The 16,330-nt window shown below is 44.4% G+C and overlaps 1 protein-coding gene across 3 annotated transcripts in view; it reads right to left on the bottom strand.

The window, feature by feature from the left end:
* The window catches only part of ano1a (anoctamin 1, calcium activated chloride channel a), an 80,792-nt gene that overhangs the window by 39,988 nt on the left and 24,474 nt on the right, over nucleotides 1–16,330 (bottom strand). For all 3 annotated transcript variants that reach the window (XR_015850239.1, XM_088333537.1, XM_088333538.1), the window contains exons 4-10: nucleotides 14,985–15,083; nucleotides 11,787–11,938; nucleotides 9,850–9,904; nucleotides 9,510–9,561; nucleotides 8,074–8,129; nucleotides 5,830–5,868; nucleotides 1,786–1,850 (exon numbers count right to left, since the gene is read on the bottom strand). Coding sequence is in view for 2 of the 3 variants with exons in the window: in XM_088333537.1 (XP_088189663.1) it covers nucleotides 1,786–1,850; nucleotides 5,830–5,868; nucleotides 8,074–8,129; nucleotides 9,510–9,561; nucleotides 9,850–9,904; nucleotides 11,787–11,938; nucleotides 14,985–15,083 (518 nt within the window). In the remaining variant the exon portion in view is untranslated. The remainder of the gene's footprint in view (nucleotides 1–1,785; nucleotides 1,851–5,829; nucleotides 5,869–8,073; nucleotides 8,130–9,509; nucleotides 9,562–9,849; nucleotides 9,905–11,786; nucleotides 11,939–14,984; nucleotides 15,084–16,330) is intronic.

The following is a 16,330-nucleotide window of genomic DNA, read 5'->3' as shown; positions in this document are numbered from 1 at the left end:
CACAAATTAGACGGTAATTATTAACAAAAAACAGGAACAACAAATAAAAACAAAATGATTGAAGAGCCTGGGCCAACTGACTTCTACTGTCAGAACCAGAACGGAGGCAGGACCCACTTGCGTTACGTTTCTCTCAGTTTTATTGGGAAAAAAAAGGAAAGGGTTGCACCCACGATCCAGTGATGGCTGGTCGCGGGAAACGTGTCGCTCTGAACGCGGAAATGGCACTTCCGTGGCGAGCGATGGCGGTGTCGGGAACGGAAAAAAACGGGTCAGTAGCCGGGACAGAAGAGTAAAAAAACATGGTCAAGATAAAAAAAACGAGTCGAAGCCGGGAAACAGACAGGAGCCAAAACAGGAGTGAGTCAAGGTCGAAAAGCTTGCCTAGAGTAAACTGAGGTTTGCAGACAGACTGACAACAGGTGACAGATAGGAATGGGTTTAAATAGGGACAGGGAGCCAATCAGACTCTGAGGCAGTTGGCGCCAAAGGAGTGGGCATAGATAATCATGACAAAGTCCTATTAAAATCTTCTTCCCAAATAATAATAATTGGGAACAAAATGGTAATGCGCAGTGGGTTTGAATGCTTGTAAATTCCGCCTTCCAAGAGGAAGCAGTCAGACCGTCCTGCACACTTACGCTTTTGCTAGGAAAGCACCGTACCCTCCGACAATCTCCTGCTCTGTTTTCTCCTGCCTGATTACCTGTTGCCGACCTGTTTCTGGACCTGTTTCTGCCCTGCTCCTCCGTCCCGGCCGTCGGCCTGTTTTGCCCTGTTTCCTGCCTAATACTTGTTGCAGACCTTTTTTCTGGACTCGATTACCGCCCTTGCTCCCCTGTCCCGGCTACCGACCAGCTTACCCGCCACCCACGACTATTCCCGCACGACACGGAAGTGCCACTTCCGCGTTCCTGCCATCAGGTACCCGTGTCCGACGATCATCGGATCGTGGAAGCAAGCCCTGCTCTCTTTTTCAATAAAATCGAGTCATTGTTTTGGTGGTTGTCGAGTGAAAGAGAAGTATGCCTCCGTAAAAACAGTTGGTATTAGGTGCAAATCAACAAAAAATTGGTCATTTCTTCAGTGTCGGTAATAAGTCGAAACATAATACAGAAAGTGGTAACAACGGCAATATTTCCGGCACGAAAAAACGGCGGAGAAAGTCTTCAGAAGATCGCAAAGGCAAGGAAAACATGCGTGTTGAAGCGAACGATTCGACGAAAGAAAATAAACAAAAGAATACTCCAAGCAAGAAAAGGACTTTTCTGCCAAAATGGACTCAATTACATTCCTGGTTACGCTATGAGAAGGATGATAATAGAGGCTACATGTTCTGAGATGCTTGCACCCAGCGTGACAAAAAACTGGATTGCATAAATCATTTCGCAATACGAACTTTCAGAAAATCACATTGGATCGGCACGACGACAATGAAAACCACAAATTAGCTATGGAAATTCCGTTGCTGCAATTGGACAATTGTGGCGGGAGAGCACAACCACGAAGAATATATGAACTGAAAAATCTGAAGTGATAACTGCTTTGTATTACCAATTAAGTGTGATTATTAAAACTGAATAAATGTATAGATTTATTTCTATATTCGTCGCCGATTTACAATTTCAACCTGGATAACACTAAATTTTGGGGACCCATAGATCTCTGTTGGGACCCCTAGATTTTTGAGCATGCGAGTCCCCGGGACCCATCACTTTTCACAGGTAAAATGAACACTGCTATCAATAATTCTCAGTATCATAGTTGCACAATAATAAATCTTACCTAATTAATCCAATAGGCTGGTACTTGTAGAAGACGCTGTAGCAGGCCCATTCCTCAAATAGTGTCTGTGAAGAGAGTCAATTCCCATTTCAATGACACATTGACTGGCATCGAAGGGCATTGGTATTGTGGGTAATAGTTGGGACATCTGCCTTGTAATTTACAATTTGTGGGTTCAAAAAATAACGGTATGGACCCATTAACCACTAGGATCATAGGGCAGCACGGCGGCGCAGTGGTTAGCGCGTGTGCGGCACAGTTCTAAGGTCTTGGGAACCTCCTATGTGGGTTCAAATCCAGCTAGCGGACTTCCTGTGCGGAGTTTGTATGTCCTCCCCGTGCTTGCGTGGGTTTCCTCCGGGCACTCCGGTTTCCTCCCACGTTCCAAAAACATGCATTTCAGGTGAATTGGCCGGTCCAAATTGTCCCTAGGTGTGAATGAGCGAGTGAGTTGTCTGTCCCTGTGTGCCCTGCGATTGGCTGGCAACCAGTTCAGGGTGTCCCCTGCCCACTGCCTGATGATTGCTGGGATGGGCTCCAGTACCCCCACGACCAGTCTCAGTTTCCGGCGTATCTGAGAGAAGTTTGTGGCTTCGTCCCAAAATCCATTACTATCCTCGTCTCCCTTTGACAGTATTCATGAACACACTGTTCTGTACAACTGCCATTATGAATATGCACATATTTATTATATATCATTAATATATTGTTTTTTTTTTTAACATTTTTATCCTATAGCGCAGGGGTGTCAAACTCATTTCAACTCGGGGGCCACACGATAGAACAAACATTCCGTCGGGGGCCGGGCTAGTAGATTAAAGAGAAAGAAAAAGAGAGATGATGAAATAAGAGAAAGAGGGAGGAAAAGGGAGAGAGGGCGGTACAAAGAAAGAAAAAGGGAGAGAGGGGGAGAGCGTGAGAAACAAAAGAGATAAAAAGTCGTGAGAGAGGGGGAAAAGAAAGGGAGAGGAAGAAATAAAATCCAAAGAGAAATAGAAAGAAAGAAGGAGAGAAAAGAAAGCGCGAAGGGAAGGAAGAGAGAAAGAGAAAAGAGAGAAAAGGAAAAAAGTTAGAGCAAAAGAAGTTAAAAAGACACAGACAGAGAAAGAGACAAAGAGCAACAAAAGAAGAGAAAAAGAGAGACACAGAGAGTGAAAGAGACAGAGAGTGGGAGAAAAGGGGTAGAAAAGAAAGAGAGAGAGAGAGAAAGAAATACAAGTACAGTGTCTTTGTTCGAGGCACCTGGCTTTGGCAACATGAAGTTGACATATTTCAACCTGCAGCTTGTTTTTCTCTTGCGCTTCTCTGAGTGTTGTCTCGCGGGCCGGATTCAATCCCTTAGCGGGCCTGATCTGGCCCGCGGGCCGCCTGTTTGACACCTGTGCTATAGCGCATTCTTATATATCTTTTATTGGTTTTACTTGAAGTGAACAGAGAAAACCCTCCAATTTCGTTATACAGGTTTAATGACGGGCGGCACGGTGAGTCAGTGGTTAGTGCGTGTGCGGCACAGTTATGAGGTCATGAGATCGACCCTCCTGTGTGGAGTTTGCATGTTCTCCCACATTACAATAACATGCATGTTAGGTTAATTGGCCGGTCCAAATTGTCCCTAGGTGTGAATGAGCGAGTGAGTTGTCAGTCTCGGTGTGGCTGGCAACCGGTTCAGGGTGTCCCCTGCCCACTGCCCGGAGATGGCTGGGATGGGCTCCAGCACCCCCGCGACCCTACTGAGGATAAGCGGTGCAGATAATGGATGGATGGATGGGTTTAATGGAAATTTTCAGTGGCCTAAACACTGTGATAAATCATTACCATATTTTCTGGACTCTAAGGCCCAGTTTTTTCATAGTTTGGCCGGGGGTGCGACTTATACTCAGGTGAGACTTATATGTGAAATTTATCCTTCCATCCATTTTCTGCACCGCTTGTCACTAGAGTCGCGAGGGTGCATTTGAACCTGCCAATTACCCTGAAATGCATGTTTTTTGAAACCCAGGCAGGGACAGGGAGAACATGCAAACTCTACACGAGATGGTTTGGAGTGGATGGAATTGAACCCTGGACTTGAGCACCGTGAGGCTGCATGCTAATCAACCATGCTATATGTAAAATTACTGATACATTATCATATAATCTATTAAATCTGAATTACTGGAAAATTATTTGACATGTTATTTTCAAACTAAACTGCAAGAGGGCGCTATAGGCCTGTTTTGATCATTTCAACCTTGTCCTGTTGTGAGGGGAAACATTTCTGACATAAGCGACGTAGAAGCAGGAGGAGTAACCACTGAGGTCGTAGGGGCACTATTTTCTGTGGTGTGTCTTGGGCAAGTACAGCCTGGTGGCACCCATTCCTCTTCAAACCATAATAATAACAATAATAATAATAATATGGATCCCTTAACCACTACGGTCGAAGGGGCACCATTTCCTGTGGTGTGTCTTGAGCAAATACAGTCTGATGGCGCCCATTCCTCTCCAGGACAAAATAATGGTATGGATCCCTTAACCACTGGGATCGTATGGGAACCATCACCTGTGGTGTGTCTTGGGCAAGTTCAGCCTGATGGCGCCCATTCCGTTCCAGGCCAAGATAAGGATATAGATCCCTTAACCACTAGGATCGTAGGGGCACCATTTCCTGTGGTGTGTCTTGGGCAAGTACACCCTGGTGGCGCCCATTCCGTTCCAGGCCAAAATAATGGTATGGATCTCTTAACCACAAGGGTAATAGGGGCACCATTTCCTGTGGTCTGTCTTGAGCAAGTACAACCTGGTGGTGCCCATCCCTCTCCAGGCCAAATAAGGGTACGGATCGCTTAACCACTAGGGTTGACGGGGCACCATTTCCTGTGGTGTGTCTTGGGCAAGTACAACCTGGTGGTGCCCATCCCTCTCCAGGACAAAATAATGGTATGGATCCCTTAACCACTATGATCGTAGGGGAAGCATTTCCTGTGGTGTGTCTTGGGCAAGTACAGCCTGGTGGCGCCCATCCCGTTCCAGGCCGAGATAAGGATATAGATCCCTTAACCACTAGGATCATAGGGGAACCATTTCCTGTGGTGTGTCTTGGGCAAGTACACCCTGGTGGCGCCCATCCCGTTCCAGGCCAAAATAATGGTATGGATCTCTTAACCACAAGGGTAATAGGGGCACCATTTCCTGTGGTGTTTCTTGGGCAAGTACAACCTGGTGGTGCCCATCCCTCTCCAGGCCAAAATAAGGGTACGGATCGCTTAACCACTAGGGTTGACGGGGCACCATTTCCTGTGGTGTGTCTTGGGCAAGTACAACCTGGCGGTGCCCATTCCTCTCCAGGACAAAATAAGGGTACGGATCGCTTAACCACTAGGGTTGACGGGGCACCATTTCCTGTGGTGTGTCTTGGGCAAGTACAGCCTGGTGGCGCCCATCCCTCTTTAAGCAAAAATAACGGTATGGATCCCTTAACCACTAGGGTCATCGGGGCACCATTTCCTGTGGTGTGTCTTGGGCAAGTACAACCTGGTGGTGCCCATCCCTCTCCAGGACAAAATAATGGTATGGATCCCTTAACCACTATGATCGTAGGGGAAGCATTTCCTGTGGTGTGTCTTGGGCAAGTACAGCCTGGTGGCGCCCATCCCTCTTTAAGCAAAAATAACGGTATGGATCCCTTAACCACTAGGGTCATCGGGGCACCATTTCCTGTGGAGTGTCTTGGGCTAGTACAGCCTGTAGTGCCCATCACTCTCCAGGCCAACACCGTACATTTTTTCCACCTGTTCTTATCTTAATTTTGAATTTCCTTTTAAGATGACACGTATATTTTTGGTGTTGGATTTTATCAAAAAGATTTCTCTCCCAAAAATTCGACTTATACTCCAAGTGCAACTTATATGTGTTTTTCCTTCTTAATGATGCATTTTCAGGCTGGTGCAATTAAGACGTCAGAGCAACTTACTTACAGTGCTTATTTTTCATTTTGTGAACACGTTTATTAATACAAATCCTCTCATTTTATTTGATTTCATAAAACTCAGGTCTGTTTTTTACCTTCCGGTCATTGGGTTCAGCATCGAGTCCTATTTCTCCCTGAAACATAAAAATTTTGTCAGGCATATAATGCAAAAGTGAGGCAAACTTTTGACACCTTGAGACAAGAAATATAAAATAATACAATTTCTATATATCCTCTATGAAAGAGGTAGGCAACCCTGTCCTCTAGGGCCACATGTCCTGCATGTTTTTGGAGGTTTCTCTTTCCCAACTTTGGTGATTCCTGTTTTTTTTTTTACAGCATCGACGCTAGTTCCTGTCATGATTACTGATGCGGGGCACCTGAGTCGGCCCCGCTTTCCTGACAACACTCGTCGGATCGTTTGTGAACCTACGCTTCGCGCCAGGCAAGCTTTTGTGACTCCTGATTCTATCCTGCCCTGTTTTCCGTCTGATTCCCGTTTCTGACTTTTTTCTGAACCCGTTTTTGCTCCTCCGCCCCGGCCATCGACTCGTTTTTTTTCTCGCTCTCGACTTTGCCTGCGCTCGACACGGAAGTGCCACCTTCGCGTTCCCAGCGATCTGCTATCGGTGACCGACGAGCCCCGGATCGTGGACGCAAGTCCTTTCCTCCTTCTAAATAAAACTGAATAAAACAAACGCAGTTGGGTCCCGTTTCTGTTCCTGGTTTGTGACAGTTCCCTCTTCCAAGAAAGGTAAGATCTTGGGCCCGGACCCGAATCTGGCCCGTACCTGGCCAAAAATTCCGTCCGATTTCCGGCATAAAATATCTATTATGAAGTCGAGCCATGACTTCTCTCTCTCTCTCTCGCTGATTTCTTTTAAAATTATCCACTCGTCGTGTGTTCTCTGTTTCTTCTTCTTCATGGAGGATCTGCACAGCATGCACACTACCCTGACGACCTCGGAAGACTAATTTTTGCCGCCTTCAACAAGCTGTTTGTTGTAAAGAACGGAAAATATCACATTTTCGAGGTGGTTGGTGTAGCGTGCATGCTGGAGACGGCAGAAATTCCTCTTGCCAGGTCCTGAGGGTAGCGTGCTTGATTCCACCTGTGTGCCAGGCTTTTCATTGTCGGAGACGGCCAAAATTACCTCTCCCTCACACAAATTAAATGAGAAAATTTGTCGGGCTCGGGCTGGTTTGAGCTTCTAAACTCGGGTCGGGTCGGGCTGGATTTTTTCATGCCCAAATCACTCATGCGAGGTCCTGAGGGCAGCGTGTTTGATACCACCTTGGTGTCAGGCTTTTCGTTGTCAGAGACGGCCATAATTACCTTTCCCTCCCACAAATTAAATGTGAAAATCTGTTGGGCTCGGGCTGGTTCGAGTTTCTATACCCAGGTCGGGTCGGGCTGGATTTTTTCATGCCCAAATCACTCATGCGAGGTCCTGAGGGTAGCGTGTTTGATACCACCTTGGTGTCAGGCTTTTCGTTGTCAGAGACGGCCATAATTACCTTTCCCTCCCACAAATTAAATGTGAAAATCTGTTGGGCTCGGGCTGGTTCGAGTTTCCATACCCAGGTCGGGTCGGGCTGGATTTTTTCATGCCCAAATCACTCATGCGAGGTCCTGAGGGTAGCGTGTTTGATACTACCTTGGTGTCAGGTTTTTCATTGTCGGAGACGACCAAAATTACCTTTTCCTCCCACAAATAAAATGTGAAAATCTCTCGGGCTCTGGCTGGTTGGAGTTTCTATACTCAGGTCGGTTCGGGCTGGATCTTCATGCCCAAATCACTCTTGCGAGGTCCTGAGCCTAGCGTGCTTGATACCACCTTGGCCAGGCTTTTCATTGTCGGAGGCGGCAAAAATTACCTTTCCCTCCCACACATAAAATGTAAAAAATTTGTCGGGCTCGGGCTGTATTTTTTTAATGCCCAATCGTAACTTTATCTTGTTATAAGACATCTTCTCTCGCACATTTGTTCCATTACCGAGTCAAAAGAACAAGACACACGTATTCCACTTGAATGAGAAAACCGTACTGCTCTGTGGGACATCTGATCAACCAGGGAGGTCCTGCCTTTATTGCCTTTGATCAATAGAGAGCTCCGCCCAAACACATAGTACTGTGTATTCTTCATTACATTCATCTGTACGACAACATCAAAACCTAGAACACCAATCACCGGGATTGTTAACAAGCTCCTGTCAGTTATAGTTGTATCTCCTGATTATAAACGGGAGAAACCTCCAAAAACCTGCATGATATGTGGTCCTCGAGAACTAGGGTGTCCACCTCTGCTCTATTAAATGAAAATGGATTTTTTTCTCACATCATGAAGAGGATATGCAGATGTATAAACACCGTTGGCAAGGAGACTGGTGATCCCTGTGAAAAGTGACATCATAATATGAAACGTATGAATTTTGAGTCATCATGTACAAAAGTATTAAGTTTGGTAGTATAATACAGTGCCTTGCAAAAGTATTGGCCACCCAAACTTCTTGATTAAAAAAACTCAAAATATTTTCAAATCATTAACATTATGTGAGACACTCATGAAAATAAACCAAATTTATTCAACATTTTATATTGTGGTAACAAGAAAAATAGATGCTGCAAAAATAATGGCACCCTTTGAATCAATACTGTGTATTAAACCTGCGCACCAATGTCAGGTCCAACAGATTTTCTGCTAGAATCTCCTTGAGTTTGGCACCATTCATCTTCCTATTAACTCTAACGATCGTCCTAGTGCCTGCTGAAGAAAATCAATCCCAGAGCATGATGCTACCGCCACCATGTTTGACAGTGAGGATACTGTTTTCTGGGTGATGGGCAGTGTTACTATTACACCGAATTTAACTCATTGTATTCATCCCAATATGTTAGATTTTGGTCTCATCTGACCACAGGTCCTTGTTCCACATGTTATTTGTGTCTTCTGTGTGGCTCTTTGCAGACGTCTAACAGGTCTTAATATGGTATCATTGAGAAAGGGATTTTTTCAGTCCACTCTTCCATGAAGAGCATTTTTATGCAGAGTACGTCTAATAGGCGTCATGCACTTATCAAGATATAATGCATTAACATTTTTTACTTAATTTAAAAAAAAATGCGACGTGGGACCACTACACAACTTTGAAAAAAAAAAAACTTTTACATTACACTATAGGTGGGGTTTGGTGAACGAGGCTATGAAACTGGTGGAGTTTGGTAGCTCCATCAGGGTTGGAACCATTGGTCTAGAGACAATTTAACATTTAAACCCAGATTATTGCCAATCTTTGTTTTTATAACGCCATGTGAACAAAAACCAAATATGCTCTTATTATGAGTGATGTATTTTTCATGCTGGTCCTGTCATGTCCTGCACGGTTGTCATGGTGCCCAGCTGGCCCCGCCCCTTGACACCGGCTGACCTGCATTTTCCTGATTACTCCTATGTTCATGCCTGTTTCAATTATTTAATTAAAGTGACAGATCCTCTACGCAAATGAGTTCCAACCTCCTGATTCCCAGTCCGTTTCATGACAGGTCCTGGGATAAAAACCCACTCAGACACGGTTATAACATGTAAACTCCACTCTCTTAGTATAGTAGCTGGAATTGAATCAAGGACCACTGAACTGTGAACCATGCCCCCTAACCAGTGATCCACCATGCCACCTTGCGAACATTTAATGACTACACTGAAATGAGTATAAATCACTTGGATTTGGGGGATTTATATTTGAAGAAAATGACAGTCGTATGAAGAATTCTTACCCATTGAGTAGATGGCCCTTGTACATCTTGTCCTTTTGAGGACTTCAAACACCTGGAGAAATAGAATGTGTTATGCACAGTCTGTCAACTATATTTATTCGAGTATAACAACATTTATTACCTAAAACATAACTCAAAGTTCTTGGGTGTTATTAACAAGGGCTGCGGTAATGTGATCATATATATATTAGTATATTATTCAAGTCATGTTTATTTGTTTTGCCCTTAATCACAAGAAGTCTGAAGGGCTCTCCTGGATTCAGGAGAGCCCTTCAGAGTTCCAGTACTGAGCCTACACACATAAATTAGATTGCATTCTGTTTTGAATGATCGTACTTACGATTGAACTCCTTGTCTTGCTGTTAAAGAAAGTATCTCTGTCAGAAAGATCAAATCTGGAAAGGAAAACAAAACGTGCTTATTGACAGTGTCTTTCAAAGATATTGACCCCCTCCAAGAACGTTTAGCCATATTGCCATATTTCAGGATTTAAACTCAATAATCAAATATTTTCTAAGAATCATCAACATGTGAGACACAATGATAAAAAGAAACCACATTTATTCTACATTTTGTGCTAACAAATAAAATATGGAGAAGTAGTACAACTTCCTTCTGTTGTATTTTGAGGAATAAGTTTTGCACATCAGAAATATTTGTCCATTCTTTCTTACAAAACCACTCAAGGTTTGAAGGCTAACATTTGTGCGCAGCATTTTCAGATTCGTTCCGCAAATGCTCTTCAGGATTAAGGTCGGGACTTTGGCTTGGCCATTCCAACACTTTTACAGTGTTAGTTTTAGGGTTGCTGTCCTGTTGAAAGGGAACCCTGTATCCCATTCTTAAGTCTGTTGCAGACTCCAACAAATTTTCTGCCAGAATCGCCCTGTAGTTGGCTCCATCCATCTTTTCATCAACTCTAATCATCTTCTCAGTCCCTGGTGAGGAAAAGCAACCCCAGAGCATGATACTGCCACCCCCATGTTTGACAGTAGGATGGTGTTTTCAGAGTGATGAGCAGTGTTATCTTTGGTCCAAACGTAATGCTTTGCATTTAGCCCAAGAAGTTCAATAATGGTATTATCTAACCAGAGCACCTTGTTCCACATGTTGTATGTGTCTCCACAGGATTTTTTGCAAACGCTAAATGAACGTTTTTATGGTATGGTTTCAGAAAAAGCTATTTCCTTCACTCTTCCATAATAGGCATATTTATGCAGAGTTTGATCATCTTCACAGTCAATGGTGAGGAAAAGCAACCCCAGAGCATGATACTGCCACCCCCATGTTTGACAGTAGGATGGTGTTTTCAGAGTGATGTGCAGTGTTATCTTTGGTCCAAACGTAATGCTTTGCATTCAGCCCAAGAAGTTCAATAATGGTATTATCTAACCAGAGCACCTTGTTCCACATGTTGTATGTGTCTCCACAGGATTTTTTGCAAACGCTAAATGAACGTTTTTATGGTATGGTTTCAGAAAATGCTATTTCCTTCACTCTTCCATAAAGGGCATATTTATCCAGAGTACGATCGTCTTCACAGTCAATGGTGAGGAAAAGCAACCCCAGAGCATGATACTGCCACCCCCATGTTTGACAGTAGGATGGTGTTTTCAGAGGGATGTGCAGTGTTATCTTTGGTCCAGATGTAATGCTTTGCATTCAGCCCAAGAAGTACAATTTTGGTCTTATCTAACCAGAGCACCTTGTTCCACACGTTATTTGTGTCTCCACGGGACTTATGGCAAACGCTAAATTAACTTTTTTATGGTATGGTTTCGAAAAGATATTTACTTCACTCTTGAATAAAGGGAATATTTATGCAGAGTACGACTTCTAGTTGTCGTATAGATGGATTGTCCCACCTCAACTGTGTATGCCTCCCAGCCATCAAATGTGATAATGGGCTCCTCTTGTTTGCTTCTTTGATTAGTTTTCTCCTTGTTTACAGTGGTTTTGTGCTCTCTTCATTTTGATGTTATTGCTCGCATAGTGCTCTGGGAGATGTGTAAATATTGCAAAATTTTCATGTATCCCCTTCCTGCTTTGAAGTTTTCAAAATCTTTATCCTGGACCTACCTGGTGTGTTCTTCGGTCTTTATAATATTGTCTCTTCTCCAGTGTCTACTTTCACAGACATCTAAGCCTCAAATGTGGCAGTATAATAAAAAGTTCTTGGGTGGGGGGGCAATACTTTCTCTAGGCACTGTTTATATTACATCCACAGTATCATTATAGATTAATCAAGTATTTCCTGTAAGGTGACGGTTTACTCACAGATGTGTCTTTTCTCTGGAAAACGGGTGGCAGAGGGATTTCACACTCTGTGTTTTATTGGGGTCCACTTTAGGGTGCAAAGGAGACGTGACTTTGCGGATGAACAGTCGAGTCTTTTCAACGATATTACTTCCTTGATCAATTTCAAAGACCTGCATGGGATGCGAAAGGAGTAAACAAGTCAGTATACGCTGAAAACTGTTCAATTTGGGTGCTAAAGACTCACATTGTGTGTAAAACATCGCACAAAAATATAAGTATCACATTGGGTAGGTAGGTAAACTGTATTTTAGTGTCATATTTTATTTGTTGCTGATATTGTTCAGTTTCGGTCGTTTTTTTGGGGTGAGACGAGTATTCCAGTCAAAAGTATGGCGATTGAAACGATGCAAGCGATGGAGGTCTGGCTCATCTGCCTGCGTGGGGATCTTGGCCCCTAAACAAGAACAACACCTCCATCACCAATTTTGCTGCCTTTTGATTGTGGAAGTAGAAGAACCAACTCAGCACTTCCCTCAAGGAGGGCAGCTGCTTTCACATCATCAGCAGATGGTTCAGCTGGCCCATGAGCCAGACTTCCATTAGGGTTGCCGGCCGGTCGCAGGGCACACGGAAACAGATTACTATTTTCACGGAATATTTGTAGGTTTTGGAATGTGGAAGGAACCCGCACAGGGACGGGGAGAACATGCAAACTCCGCACAGGGAGGGCGGTAGCTGGATTTGAACCCAGGTCTTATGGAATGTGATGCAGACAAGCTAACCCGCTGTGCCGCCCAGAGGTGGAACAGCAGTACACAACCACCTCCCAATGATGGAAAAAACACTCAGGACCAGAATGGAGACAGGACCCATTTGCGTAACGTTTCCCACAGTTTTATTGGGAAGAAGGGAAAGGATTGTACACACGATCCGGAGATCGCTGGTCGCGGGGTGTAGGTTGCTCAGACGCGGAAGTGGGACTTCCGTGGCGAGCGATGGCGGTGACGAGAGCAGGGGGGGAAGAGCAAAAACGTGGTCAATTTCAGAAAATGCGTCATTATTCGGGACGGGAGAACAGACGTGGTTGAGATCAAAACAGGTCGTAATTCGGGACGGGAGAGCAGACGTGGTCGAGATCAAACAGATCGTAGCGGGAGAAAAACAGGAGCAAAAACACAGGAAAGGCGAAAAAGGGCTTGAAGTGTAAAAATGGAGATTCGCAGACAGACTGAAGGATTTTATACATTTGACTCTAAAGGATTTTATACATTTGACTATAAAGGATTTTTTACAATTGACTACAAATTACATTTAATGCAATAGATTACTGACTGTGCCTTTATTCAATGAGCAGTGAAAGGTCAGGGCAGGCTGGTGGAGGATGTTGTTTACAGAACGGAACGTGCTGCTGATAAGATAATCAGCACACCCAGACGCTGATGACGCAGTTTTAAGGAACCACAGACATCGGGACGCTCGTCTATGGATTGTGAAGCCCACGTTGGGCTTCCTTGGCACGCCCATGGGAGGAGCCGGCACAACATTATTCGGAGAGAAGATGGCCAATAGGAAAAGCTGAAGGGCTTGAGAAGAAGGCTTCCCACAGACGCCAACATCGCTAATTCAGCCGTTTTAGGAAAATAAATCTGCCTTCGTGTGAAAATGTCGGCTTTCCTGTTCACTTTTCCCTCAAGAAACGAGCGCGCATAAATTGCTGGGTGAATGTAGGTTGTGTTTGGTTAATGGAGTCAGATAACTAATTTGAACGATTTGGTAAACAGTATATTTTGATATTTATTTTCCCAACAGGACCGACAAAAGGGGACTGACAAGGTAGAGTTTAAATACTGACAGGGAGCCAATCTGTCAACAAGCTGCAGCTGGCGCCACACGGCGGGGCCAATTGGCCGCCATGGCAACCGTGACACACTCACACAGTTGCAGTATTTAGTCACACATGGATGATCATACAAAACTTTCATTATTTTATTAAATCATCAACCTTCACATTAATTAATCCAATAAAAAAATAAACAATACTAAACAAACACGTGAACATTCTGTTATCAAATAAGATCAGATTATTTTGATTGTTGTAGGCTCCTAAATATTTTTAAAAGTACTGGTATGACTTTTTGTACTTCAGATACCAAATATAACTTTTTGTGTTTTATATATTTTGAGAGGCACGTTTTGCCTGGTGCTTTAGTCCTTAATGCGTTACACTCACCTTTAATGCTAACACAAACAAATCGATTGTCACGATTGCTGATTCGGGGCATCTGCGAATGCCCTGTTGGTGCCAACAGCCCTGATTGCTGATCGGTTCCCTGACTCTTTTTTGTCGTGATTGCTAACTAGAGTCACCTGGAGCATCACGTGGACACCCTCTGATTGGTTTATGTTCCCTTTTTAAGCACGCTACGCCGAGACCTCTTCGTCTGAGGATTACGTTTGTTCCCTGTATGACTCTCCTGATTACCTGTTCCATCTTGATCTGTTTACCTGTTTCTGCCTGCCTCCGATCCGACCTGCTTCCGTCCCACGCTACGATCTTCTCTCCAGTCCCGGTAAACTTGACCTGCTAGATTTCGGCACTCCGATTGGCTACGTGTTCCGAAGCTGTCTTCACGGCTACGCTGCTGACGTCCGACAGCCATCGCGTCTCCCGCTAGCCCTGTACGCTTCCCTAAATAAAGAACTGTAACGAACGCTCTGGGGTTTCCTGTTCTGTTCCGGTCCTTCTGACACTTTTTAAACCCCCGGCTTCCAAGAGGAAGCTGTCAGACCGTCCGCGAACCTAAGCTTTTGCTAGGCAAGCTCCGTACCCTCCGACAATCTCCTGCTCTGTTTTCTCCTGCCTGTTACCTGTTGCTGACCTGTTTCTGGACCCGTTTCTGCCCTGGTCTTCCGTCCCGGCCATCGACCTGTTTCGCCTTGTTTCCTGCTTGATACTTGTTGCCGACCTGTTTTCTGCACTCGTTACCGCCCTTGCTCCCCTGTCCCGGCTATCGACCAGCTTTCCTGCCGCCCAAGGTTCACTTCCGCGTTCCTGATCATCGGATCGTGGAACCAAGCACTGCTTTCTTTCTCAATAAAACTGAGTAAAACGAACGCTATTGGGTCCTGTCTCTGTTTCTGGCTTGTGACGTTGATGGCTTTACCTCAACCTTAAAATAAACATTTGGTTTAGTGCTCAAGGTTTGATGTTTGTACCTTGGTTGTTGGCATCTTCAGCTTCATGAACTCAGCCTCTCGACACAGGACGTCCCACGGGGCGTGGATCTTCAAAAAGACAATTCCAGGGATCTTCCCCTGATAAGAATTGGAAAAAGATACATTAGTGGTGAATACTCCAATGACATTTACACATAATTTAAAACTATATTATGGTCTTAATTATTTACTCAACACATTAAAGTAATGTTCCAAACGTATTGGGCTCATTTTGACATCCTGGAAACTATCAAGGATATAAAAACAATCCAGTAAAATGTCAGGACCAGGACAAATGGTAGAACCCAAACGTGTAACGCTTACTCACAAGTTTATTGAGATATAGGGGAAAACAACCCCAGCGATGTTTTCTTTTTTTCACAAATCTTCTCAAAGAAAATGAATTATATCAAGCACGGAATATAGATGCTTACAGTGCTATATATTGAAATGTCCCCTTTCTGTCACAGTCCTGCACTCAGATTTGGGTTCCTCTCTCTATCCCTCTTGTTTTGGTCACTCACCTCCGGGCTCTAATTTCCACCCCACACCTAGTGTCACTTGTCCTGATTACCCTCCAATCACACCTCTCCCTCCTCATGATTTAAAATTTGTTTCCTTGGTTCAGTGCTAGTTCAATGCCTGTCTCGTTGCGTCCTAAGCCTTCTTGTCACAGTCTTGTTGTCTTCTGGATCATGAGTATCGCCTGCTAAATTCTTGGAATGACACCGTGACTGCCTGCTGCATCACCGACCCTTCGCCTGCCTCTTGTACCACGACTGCTGCCTCTGGTGTTGTTGATACGGGTGCCTTGATACCTGACTCCCGGTGTAAGCAAAATAAGAACCAATGCACTAATCTGTTTCTACGTTTTGCTTTTGCACGCTCTAAGTGGGGCTATGACACTTTAGTTCATAGTGAAGTGTTTTGGGGAACTATTCAATGGAACACCTATAGCAGGGCTCACAAACCTTTTTGAAGCTGATTTTATACATTTGACTATAAAGGATTTTATATGATGGAATACAAGTTACATTTATTGAGTTTAATGCTGTAGTTATTTACTGACTGTGCCTTTATTCAATGAGCAGTGAAAGTTCAGGGCAGGCATGCGTGGTGGAAGATGTTGTTTGCAGAACGGGAGGTACTGCTGATAAGATAATCAGCACATCCAGACGGAGGACGGCAGGCGTTGTTTTGAGAACAAGGCCCTGATGACGTAGAAACGCTCGGTGTTGTTTTGAGTATTCCAGACATCGCGACGCTCTTGGACGAGATCGTGAAGCCCAGGGGGGGCTTCCCTGGCACGCCCATGGGAGGAGTCGGCACGCCATTATGCGGGGAGA

The sequence above is a fragment of the Urocampus carinirostris genome, chromosome 4 (genome assembly GCF_059441175.1).
Source record: "Urocampus carinirostris isolate Australia breed hairy pipefish chromosome 4, RoL_Ucar_1.0, whole genome shotgun sequence".
NCBI classification, from domain to species: domain Eukaryota; kingdom Metazoa; phylum Chordata; class Actinopteri; order Syngnathiformes; family Syngnathidae; genus Urocampus; species Urocampus carinirostris.
This window is presented reverse-complemented; position numbering and strand designations above follow the sequence as displayed.